We start from the raw sequence: 11354 nt of genomic DNA, 5'->3' as shown, positions 1-11354 counted from the left end.
GGCCTCTGACCCCAAACCTGGACCCGCCACCCTGAGCCTCACCTCCTAACTCCAGTGCTAGCCCACAGCTCTCCCTCTGCCTTGTTCTTTTTCTTTTTTTTTTTTAGTATATTTTTATTGATTTCCAAGAGGAAGGGAAAGGGAGAGAGAGAAACATCAATGATGAGAGAGAATCATTGATTGGCTGCCTCTTGCACACTCCCCACTGGGGATCGAGCCTGCAACCCGGGCATGTGCCCTTGACCGGAATTGAACCTGGGACCCTTCAGTCTGCAGGCCGACGCTCTATCCACTGATAGAGCCAAACCAGCTAGGGCTCTCCCTCTGTCTTTGTGAGCCTCGCTGGGGCCTCCTGGCCCTCTGGGTCAGACCCTCACCCCGCATCCTGTCCCATGAATACTCCCCTCCTCTCTGACTCCCATCCTGGCTTTCCACACCAAGCCATCTCCTAACTCCCTTCTCAACTTACCTTCCTACCATCTTCTCCTGGGGGACCAGGCCGCCCCATATGGCCAAAGTCACCCTAGGGTGGGACCAGAAGGGAGTTCAGTGTGGAAATGTGGGGGAGAGATTAACACACACACCCCCACCTCCCCAGGAAAGAAGATGGGACAGGAAGGGTGAGGGCTCAGAACCAGGGTTGGAAGCTCTGACACCAGGGGGTGGGGAGGGGCTCATGAGTATTGGGAGGGGTTGGGCACGCGGGAGGGCCTCACACACTCACCCTTTGGCCCTGCTCACCAGGCAGCCCTGGAAGGCCATCAAAGCCCCTGTCGCCCTGCACAAAGGGACACCAGCTGAGCCCTGAGTCCTTGACCCTGACATTTCCTCAGTCCCAGTCCTGGCCCCGTCACCCACCTTAGGTCCTGTGTCCCCGGGGAGGCCCCGAGCCCCGTCTGCTCCAGAGCGGCCCTGTGGGGGAGTGACATCATCAAGATACCCACTACATTGACTGAGCATCTTCTGCATACAGAGTCCTGAGCTGGGAGCTTCTGTATTAATCGAACCTTCCACATGTATCTCAAACCCACCCATTACTCTTTGCAACCATTGCCCTTTCTCTAGTCCAAGTCACCATCGTCACAACAATTAAGAAGCCTCAGCTTCAGTCTCCAGCAGCTGCCCTGCTGCGTGTTTCTCATGGCACTTAAAACTACCTGGAGGGATCTTGCTCGTTATTTCCCGCCTGTACCAGACTTCTCTTTTGCACATGCTGTTCCTTCTCCTGGAATGCCCTTCCTCTCCCGTTCACCTGGTTCTACCCCAGATTTCAGCTCAACCTCATTTTCCCTGGCAGCTCCTCCCGGCCTCGGGGACCTGGCCAGACTCTTGTCATACGCTCAGTGGAGCTGCCATTCTTTGTCCTCGACTCTTATCCCACCAATGACACCAACACACCCTGGGAGCAAACAGCGGAGGCTGGTGCTGGGTGTTGAGGGATGGGTGAGACATGACCTGAGGACCTAGGAGTCACTCACCATCTTGCCCTGCCGGCCAGGGGGCCCAACAGGTCCCTGAAGGCCTCGGGGACCCTAGAAGAGAAAGAAAAAGAGAATGGGAAGACAAATAAGAAGCAGGAAGGACTTATTTTAAATCACTCCCTAGTAATTGCAAGAGTATCCCAGCCACTTTGTCATTTTCCCCAACTAGCACTTTATCCGGTGGCCCTAAGGGAAGACCCTTCCCATGCAGTCCAGTCCCCAACCTCCCCCCACCCCCCCCCATCTTACCTGTGGCCCCATTTCTCCCATCTCTCCTTTCTGACCTGCATACCCAGGGAGACCCTTGGAAGAAGAGATGGGGTAATGCCATTAGAATAGGTTCCCCCTCTCCATGACCTATCTCCCTTTCACGCAGCCTCTATACTCACCACGGGGCCTGGGCGTCCAGTGAGCCCCACCGGGCCAGGGGGCCCTTTCATAGAGAGCTGGAAAGACAGAGGGCAACAGAGCCTCAGCTCTCCCAAGAGACTCCAACACCCCCCCATACCCCATCACAGCCCCCACCCCGCCAGAGGGGATCTTCAGGAGACAAATATCTCCCTGTCTCCTGACTAGCCCCTCATTGCCCCCATCTCTGCCATTCCCCCAATGTCCTTCCATCTCCACCCCCCACCCCGTCAGTCCCCTGATTGTCCTCCACGCACCTGAGCCTGTTGCATTATTGCCTGAGCCTGGGCCTGCTGGAAGGAGACTGGGGGTCCTTTGAGGGAGCCGCTTGCAAACTGGAACTAGCAGGCAACTGGCAGTGAGGGGAGCCCCAAAGAGAGGCTCCACCCCCCAAAGCTGTGCCACCCTATCTCCTTCTTACCGGCATCATGATCACAGTTCCCGGTAGGCCGCGGTGTCCATCCATGCCAGGGATTCCTGGGTGACCAGCAGGGCCCTGAGAGAGGAAGAAGGGGGCAGAGAGAGACAGGGATGAGAGATAGAGATGGAGGAGGAGAGGGGTGGAGACAGGGAAATAGAGAGAGGGAGGCAGGGAGAGACAGAGAAAGATGGAGGCAGGGAGAAAGAGAAAGAGAGAGTAGGCAAGAGAAAGAAATAGAGATGGAGGGAGAGAGCCATAAAAAGTAGCAGAGCCCCTAGCTGGTTTGGCTCAGTAGATAGAGCGTCGGCCTGCAGACTGAAGGTCCCAGGTTCGATTCCAGTCAAGGGCACATGCCCAGGTTGCAGGCTTGATCCCCAGTAGGGGGCGTGCAGGAGGCAGCCAATCAATGATTCTTTCTCATTATTGATGTTTCTATCTCTCTCTCCTTCTCCCTTCCTCTCTGATATCAATAAAAACGTATTTTTTTAAAAGAAGCACAGACAGAAATACAGAGAGAGAGACAGACAGAAGACAGATAAAGAAACAGAGACATGGCCTGGCTGGCATGGCTCAGTGGCTGAGCATCGACCTATGAACCAAGAAGTCAAGGTTCAATTCCCAGTCAGGGCACATGCCCAGGTTGCGGGCTCAATCCCCAATGTGGGGCGTGCAGGAGGCAGCCAATCAATGATTCTCTCTCATCACTGATTGATGTTTCTATCTCTTTCTCTCTCCCTTCCTCTCTGAAATCAATAAAAATATATTTAAAAAAAAAAAGAAAGAAAGAAACAGAGACACGGACATAAGGAGAAAACAGAGCTAAAAGACACGCAGAGAGAGAAACAGGGAGAAAAGCAGGAGACAGGCCCCCAGAGACAGAAGGGGAGCCCGAGCCGAGTGACAGTTCACAGGTGGAGAGAGAGGAGCAGGAGGGCCCTGAAGCAGCTCCAGGACGGTATCCCCGGCCCCGCCTCTCAGACCCACGTTCAGACATCCATGCTGCCCCCCTCAGCTCTGCAGCCTGAAACCTCACTCCCCAGACGGATACACCCTGGGGGAGGCTCTTACCGGTAGGCCGGGGTCCCCAGGGAACCCTGGGGGTCCAGGAGGGCCTGAGGGGCCATCCACCCCCTGTTGAGGACAGAGGAACAGAGGTCATGAGAAGCACAAAGTTTGAACCAGGCTGACTTCTGACCCGCCACTGACCCTGACCCCATGCTGACCTCTACAGCCAACCACGGAGCCATTCCTGGCCCCTCATACTATGCGGACCCACAGCAATCCCCTTTACACCCCAATTCCTATTCTGGCATCCTCTGAGCCTCAACCGTCCAATAGTCTTCAAATGACCTGACAATATCACATTCCAACCCCTCACCCCAGGGGCTCAAACACCCCAACTGGAAGAGAAAGACAGGAAGAGAGGAATGCAGCCCTGACTCACCCGAGGTCCTGGGGCTCCTGGGGGTCCCTCGAACTGCTGTCCCTGAAGGAAAAACGAGCGTGACTCCCCTTCTAGCCCAGATTCCACCCCTTCCTCCCAGCCCCAGGCCCCTCACCTGTTCAATCACTGCAGGCTCTCCTTTGGCTCCCTTCTCTCCAGCGCCCTGGGACAGGGGGTGGACAGAAAAGAGATGTGAGCCCTGCAACTCAGACAAAGAACTCCCAGCCAACCAACCTCACACTCAACACACACACTCCACACACACACACACGTGCACGCATGCACACAGGGCCCATCCTCTGAGCTGCCTGCGCTGTCCTTTCCTCAACCAAGATGTTTTGAGCAGCTCGGCTTCCAGCTGCCGCCTGGCCAGGCAGCGTCAGGTGAGAGCAGCCACGCTAGAGCCTGTTGTGCAATCCTAACCCTGGAGCTGCCTCTCACCAGCTGACAGGTGGACAGCCACGCATTTAACTTCTCTGGCCTCCCCTGCAGAGTCGGTGGGTGAATGATGGCATCCCACGACAAGAGGCATCCCATGAACATAGGAATACGGTCAAACAATGCTTGGCACAGAACAGGCACTCGGGGTAAGTTCGTTAGAATCCTTCACCTCCACCCTGTCCAGCACCACAGCTAGAACCTGTGCCCCCTTCTCTGTCTGCGTTAGTTCCCTAGGCGATTCTATCCAATTCCTTGGCTAAAGATAGCCTCTCTCGGTGGACCAGTCCCAGGGTTCATCTCCAGCCTAGACCGTCTCCCTTGAACACCAGAATCTTCTAACGTAACCAACCATCCGCTTGACATCTCCAGTTGGAGGCCAAACGGGGTTGCCGAGTTAGCACATCCAAAATGAGATCCTTGGCACCTCCTACATGCCCCTCCCTCGGGCTTCCCCGTCTCACTCCACGGTCCCATCGGGAATCTACCGTCATCCTTACATCTGTCTCCACCTCCAGCAGCAAGACCAAAATGGAGCATGACCCAGATCTGTCCTCCTGTCTCTATCCCCACCTCCACTGCCCTCCTCCAGGTCACCGCCGCTATCGCGGAGACTACTGGTTTCCCTGCTGCCCCTCTGGCTCCCCCTATGGTCCACATGCTGCTCAGCAGCCAGAGGAGCGGTTAAGACTCCCAATCCGATCTTGTTCCATCTCCAGTGGCTTCTCATCATGCTTAGACGAAGAGTTGAATGAATCACCCCACCCACAGAGCCATCTATTAGCACGATGTCTGCCACATTAGCACAGTGTCTGTAGATAAATATTTGTCAACTCCACGGGGGTGGTAGGAAGGCATGCTAGGCAAGATAAAAATAAGGCAAGAGGGAGAATGTGACCCTGTGTGGCGCCCCCTGCGCCCAACCCAGTCACCCAGACTCACAGGAAAGATGTGGAACTGAGTCTGGGATGGCTGTTCTGCTGCCCGGAAGTTGGGGCCCATGGTGGGGCCATCTCCTTCCTCATCCTCTCTGGCTAAATCAGTCTCCAGGGTCCCCAGTTCATTTTCGCTGTCAGGGTCCAGCCCCTCCTGCAGACATTAGGACAGACCAAGGTTTACCCCGGATCACCTGCCACCACCACTGCCCAGGGACCTTCCCTTCCAGCCCCACCCACTTTCCGCCCACCTCCAGGATGGTGACATTGCGGCCAATGGTCACAGTGGCGGCGATGACCAAGGGCGTGGGAGTCGGGGGCAGCGTTGGAGCTGTTGCCTCTGTCTTGGGGATGTCGGTAGAGGTCTGGAGAAGGGACGCGGGAGGATCAGGTTTAGGGCCAGGCCAATTAAGACAAAAAGGAGACAAAGGAGGAGATGGGCCCTGCCCCCCGCCCAGTCTGGGGAAGTGGGATAAGAGGATTCCCAGAGAACATAAGAGGGATGGGGGGGCGGGGGGCTGCCCACTAGAGGTGAAGGTGTGCTGGCTGGACCAAGACAGCCAGCAGGGGGAGCTCTCCTGCGTGGAGGAGGAGGGCTGAGCCTGGTGTCGGAAGCCTGGAAGACAGAGCGGGGCTGGCTCCAGAGCCCACTGAGCAGGGTCAAGGTCCAGCACTCAGGGCCAGGCTCCCGGAAGCCTATCCCACGTGTTCTCTCCCAAGGCGAGCTCCCAGCCAGCCAGCCAGGCCACAGTGAGGGAGCGGCAGCTCCTCTGGCCTGGACAGCTGCAGAGGAACTGGGTCAAGAGCACAAAGAAGACGGTGGGGGCCCAGGTAAGGGGCTGAGGAAGGGGCTGGGGAAAGGCAGCTCCCCCTGGTGCCCCTGCTCTGGCCCTGAAATAATAAGTCTTTCTCCCCGCTGATACCAGAAGCCGATGTAGTACAACCAGTGCCCCTGCCCTAACCAAGGGCCCCAGCCAATGGCCTTCAGCAGTGACCCCTGCCCTGGGACCCACCAACCATCAATCTCTATCAGGGAAGTCAAATAGTGCTCCCAATTTCAATTACTGACTCCCCAATAAATAACCCTCACCAATGGCCCCAGTCAACCCCAAGGAATGACAGACACACTGATGAACCCCAGCTACCCTTAAACAGGACCCTCATCAAGATCCTTCTAATAATAAGGTCCTCGTCCTGATGTGGCCCCTCCCTCCAGCCCCCCCCAGAACTTGGGGGGAGAGATGGAGAGCTCATGAGACAGAACCAGCACCCCCTCCCCACCACCCAGTCACCAGTCAGCTAAGGTAAATCAAAAGTCAGGGATGGAGACTGAAAGCAGAGACCTTCATCAGTGGGAATCAGGAACCAGAAGTCAGGCAGCCAACGATCAGAGGTGAGAGGTCAAAGGTCCCTTACCCAGTTCTCCAGGGAGCCAAGAGATGGATCCAGGGTCAAGGCCTCCTTGTTCTTCTTCTTCCTGCCCTTCCCCTTACGACCTCGCCCTTTTTTCTTCCCCTTTCCCTTCCTCTTCCGTTTGGGGGGAGGGGTTTCTGGCTCACCCTGGGGGGCCTGGGAAGAAGACCCCAGTCAGACCAGAGGCCCTCCGTGGGGGCCTCATCCCTCCGGTCACTCGAGGCCATGTTAGCACATGGCCCACTAATCCTGTGTCTTGAAGCCAGGGCTCATTCAGCCTTATGATCCCGGGTCAAGGTCACCCATGCCTATGACCTGGTGGAGGGCAGGAGTCACTCAGCCCCGTAGATGGGGCTCAGAGTTCACTCATCCCTGAGACCAGAAGCCGGGGCTGACCAGCCTGTGACCTCAGCGCAGGCCTCTCACTCACCCCGGCGGCTGCAGGGTCCAGGTGGTCACAGGCAGGAAGGTACCGCTCACAGGCCTGGAAGGCCGCCTGCGGGTCTGCGCTGATCAGCAGCTCCTGGATGTCTCCCTGGGGAGAGGTGGGAGACAGGGAAGGAAGCCACCGGCTAACTCTGACCCCCAACCCAAGCATCGAGGCTCGGTGCTTCTCCACCCAGAGCACCCTAAGTATAAGGAGGGGGGGGCCCCCACCACAGTTCCCGTGACCCCTCAGTTCTCCAAAACTGAGAGAAGAGAGAGTCTATCAGGGTCACAGCAAATCACAACCGCAAAGCACACCCCTCAATATCCGTCCCATCAGGGGCACATGTGTTCCTTCGCTCTCAGGTGTCAGGTGACCTTCAAGGTGCCGGGAGAAGGGGAACAAAGGACGGAGGAGGTCGCTGGCCTCCTGGAGGTGGCACACATCACAGTCACACGCAGCACCGTCACCAGCCACAGTCACCACACCAAAGGCACACCTGCCACATGGCCACTCAACATCATGCCTTGCCCGCACCCAACATCATACCAGCCCCCCCCTCCCCGCCGCACGCAATCACACGCCACCACAACGAGCACAGTCACACATCACAACCTTATCCTCTGGCCACAGCCAAGTATGTGCATCACAAATGATCATTTCGTGGCTCTAGAATCTCACAGTCACACACCACAAAGACGCGCAAGGACGCATGGTGCTCCCTGCTCTCCGCTTCCTGGCAGGAAGTGGAAGCTGGACATCCCCTCCTCTAATCTCTCCTCCAGATCAGGCTGTGGATAAAACGTCTGCCCGCCCGCTGCCTCAGTGTCCCCGCTCATTGAACACCTACCTCAAAGCTCTCCTCCCCGAGGTCCTGGCTCCCCAGCATCGTGAGTCCAGCTGTGCTGATGAACCGAGGGCCCTGACCCAGCACCGGGGGCTGAGGTTCACAGTCAGCCACCAGGGTCGCCGCGCCACCATCCACACTGACCGCCACTCGGTGCCACCTGCAGGGAGACGTCTCCGTGAGGGGTGCGTCTCACCCACCCACTCTGTGGGCCCTCCCTCTCCCTCTGCTCACCTGCCATCCATGAGGTTGACCTGCTGGGGGAGGGGCCTAAAGGAGCCACCTAGGAGGCCCAGAGCTGGCCCCAGCGCCAGGCCCAGCTGCCGGGCACCATCCTCATCATAGACGGACAGAAGAATAGACTGGTTGGCTGGCTGGCCCCGCAGGGTGATCAGGACAGAGAAGTTCTCAGGAAACTGTTCATCTGATGGGGTCCGGAGGGAAAGGGGCAACTCAGAGGACCTGGCAGTGACCCTGCTCCCAGGATGACCCCAGTCCCTCCCACACTGACTTACCTGGAAAGAGTTCCCACGTGGGGACGCCCAGTGTGCTGGCCTTGCCCACCCTGAATGCCCGGTCGCCCTCTGGGACCCTCTGGGGGCAGAGGCCAGGCCCCTCGGGGACCCCAGCCTGGCCCCCCCGCACACCCAGAGCCTCCAGCACATCCACGGGGTCTGCTGCAGAAAGAAGCGGGGTGCATGGCAGTTAGAATAAGCCCAGGGCTCCATGTGAGTGGCTGAGGTCTGGGGGACCCAGCTCTCCCCCACACACACACTGTGTTTATGGGTCAGAGAGAGGGAGCAGGTCGGGGACCCTCACCCCCCTCTCCAACCCACAGCTGTTGCGGCCCCATTAGCCTGTTGACTCCTGTTTTGTTGTGTTTTTTTCCCCTTGGTTTTGGTGAGAGAGAAAACACTGACCTAGTTCTGGGATGAATCAAAGCTTCCTGGCCTGAGCCCCAGAGCCAGACTGTCCCCCTCTCCGCACTCCCCCGCACCAGCTCCCTGGGGCAACTTCCAGGCCTGGAGCCCCCTTGCCAGGGGAAACCCACTTGGAGAGGATGGGGCCTCTTGCGTGTTCCTTCCCCACCTCCTCCCTCTGACCTCTTCCTTTGACCACCACTGCCTATGAACTGCTCCCTCTGACCACCACCTCTCCTGACCACTGCCTTCTGACCTCCTCCTTAACCACCGTCACCCATGATCTCCTCCCGGGTCCACTCTTTCTCTGGCCATCCCTTCCGACCTCCGACCTCTGCCTATCCCAGTCATCTGACCTGTGACCTCCCCATTTTATCTCCCTCTTTGTCTTCATTATGAACCAAGGTTACCTCTCTGATAACCTCCTGACCTCCTCCCTCTGACCTGCTCCCTCTCACCCCAGCAAAGGAAGGAACTGGTCTGGCCCAATCAGAGCCTAATCCAAGCAGTTCTACCAGCCCCACCCCTTGCAGCCCAGGCTGGCCAGCAGTAAGTGGAACCACATGGCTGGGCAGGAGTGGGCGGGGCTACCCCTGGCCCAAAGCCCCTGCCCGATCTCCCCTCCTCTCCACCCCCAGCAGACGCCCCACTGACCCCCTGACCCAGCCTCCTGGCAGGAGTCAGATTCTACTGGATCTGCCCATGACCTCAGCCTGGGGGCGGCTCTGCTGACCTCACCATTGGGAACCAGGATAGGGGCCCCGAGCTGAGGGAAATAGGGGCTTGGGTGAGGGACCCCATTCCAGCTTCTCCTGGGTCAGACTTCATTCTGCAGACTCCGTAGAGCCTGTTCCAGCCTCAGCTCCCTCTTACCCCACTTCCTTCTGCTCTTTTTCTTTTTTTTTTATGTCTTCTCTCCCCCACCCCGCCCTCTCTCTGTCCCACTTTCTGTCTCGGTCTTTCCAGGTCTCTCTTCGTGTCCAGCTCTGAATCAGTCTCTCTCTTCCTCTCTCTCTCTCTCTCTCTCTCTCTCTCTCAGTATTTTATTTGGTCTCATATCTGTCTCTCTCTGCATGTCTCTATCTCAGTGCCTCTCTATCTCTCTGTATCTCTGTGTGTGGACTGTTCTCTCTCTCTATCTACCTCCACCCCCCCACCCCCCATCCTGCTACCATCATCAGCCCCATCTCTAATTGCCTGTTCTGTGGCTGGGCTGTCATTAAGAGGTATTTGGGTTACAGGCCCCTGGGGCTAAGATCTGGGCTCCCAGGCTCTGCTAACCACAAGGGTCACTCCCTCGTGCAATGACCATCCCAGCTGCCCCCTCTCCAGGCTGGGGCCCAGGGGAGGGCTGAGAACCAGCATCTCAGTGTGGCTCTCCCAGGCTCCCCCTCATCCAGCCCTCAGTCTCCATGCAGGGTGACAAATCTCCTCTCTACCAGCTGCTCATTCACGTTTAAAAAGTCCTTCCCAGCATCTAACCCAAATGCCTCTTGCTTCAGTCCTGTGTCCCTTCTGAAATGACCTTTCAAAAACTGACCTCCCTTTCTTTTCATGGCTGGCTTCGTGACAAGAAGACACACAAGAGGCATTGAGTCTTGCCTGCAGTCAGGGAGTGGGGGTCTGTCACGGACCCAGCCCACCCTTCCCCCACAGACTCTTCCCCGTGGTGGTCAGGGTCCCAGGGAGACGTTGGGTGGGGTCTAGGATGTGGAGGGAGGCAGGCAGGGACCAGGCTGGGACATGGCTGGGATACCCTCAGTGTAGGAAAGCGTAGGTGTGAGTGTCTGTGCAATGTGCGTATGTGCTACTGTGCACGTGCGTGAGAGTGTGCATGTGTGTGGCATTCGTGGAGCACAGAATGGCTAAGAACGTGATCTGTGGTGTCCGCGCATGCGATTCTGTGGCCTGTGATGGAAAGATTAGGTCCAGTTCTGTGACTTGTGGCTGTGTGTCCATGTGAGTCGGGTCGGCAGTGAGGTCTCACAGGTGATCTGTGATTGTGTTTAGACTGGAGTTGGGGCCTGCGGTAATATCTGAAAGTGTCGCCAAGCCAACGTGTGGGTGACTGGTTGTGAATGTTGACCATGTTGTGTGGGTGCCAGTGGAAGCATATGTGAGCGTTTGAAAGCGTGGGAGGGTGACAAAAGCTGTGGCCGTGTGCGGGTGACTGATGGGGCTGCCTGAGCGTGGGCACCGGTGTTTAACATTCCTGGTGTCCCAGAGGCTTGCATTCTGAATAACTGCCCGAGCTTGAACGCTAGTGTGGATGAGTGAGCGTGGGAATGGGGCACAGGCCAATCTGGGGTTATCCACGTGAGCAGGCACCTCCCTGAACTTCAGGGAAAATGAGGTGTGTGTTTGTGTGTGTGTGTGTGTGTGTGTGTGTGTGTTGGGGGTCTGCGTTTATCTTAGGGAGGGGTTTCCAAGAGGGCCTGCCTGGAGTCTCTCAGACCGGGAAGCTCTCTCGATCATCACTTGAGGGACCAAGATCTTCCCAACCCCCAGGTGCCCCGCACCGGGAACCCCGCTTGGGGGCAGGGGGAACGTGGCACCCAGCCAGAGGAGCGCAGCTGGGCGTGCTTCAGCGCTGACTCACCCCTCCGGGGCCCCCGGGACC

General features: G+C 57.5%; 1 protein-coding gene across 1 annotated transcript in view; it reads right to left on the bottom strand.

The window, feature by feature from the left end:
* Nucleotides 1–460: 460 nt before the first annotated feature.
* Nucleotides 461–11354, bottom strand: part of COL5A3 (collagen type V alpha 3 chain) — an 11837-nt gene continuing 943 nt past the window's right edge. The window contains exons 2-19 of the mRNA XM_014446452.2: nt 8330–8491; nt 8049–8238; nt 7818–7974; nt 6971–7075; nt 6544–6696; nt 5379–5492; nt 5135–5281; nt 3870–3917; nt 3755–3796; nt 3379–3441; nt 2311–2385; nt 2147–2230; nt 1871–1927; nt 1731–1784; nt 1479–1532; nt 859–912; nt 725–778; nt 461–523 (exon numbers count right to left, since the gene is read on the bottom strand). Coding sequence (XP_014301938.1) covers nt 461–523; nt 725–778; nt 859–912; nt 1479–1532; nt 1731–1784; nt 1871–1927; nt 2147–2230; nt 2311–2385; nt 3379–3441; nt 3755–3796; nt 3870–3917; nt 5135–5281; nt 5379–5492; nt 6544–6696; nt 6971–7075; nt 7818–7974; nt 8049–8238; nt 8330–8491 — 1676 coding nt within the window. The remainder of the gene's footprint in view (nt 524–724; nt 779–858; nt 913–1478; nt 1533–1730; nt 1785–1870; nt 1928–2146; nt 2231–2310; nt 2386–3378; nt 3442–3754; nt 3797–3869; nt 3918–5134; nt 5282–5378; nt 5493–6543; nt 6697–6970; nt 7076–7817; nt 7975–8048; nt 8239–8329; nt 8492–11354) is intronic.

Source organism: Myotis lucifugus, unplaced genomic scaffold, assembly GCF_000147115.1.
Source record: "Myotis lucifugus unplaced genomic scaffold, Myoluc2.0 scaffold_539, whole genome shotgun sequence".
Classification (NCBI taxonomy): Eukaryota; Metazoa; Chordata; class Mammalia; order Chiroptera; family Vespertilionidae; genus Myotis; species Myotis lucifugus.
This window is presented reverse-complemented; position numbering and strand designations above follow the sequence as displayed.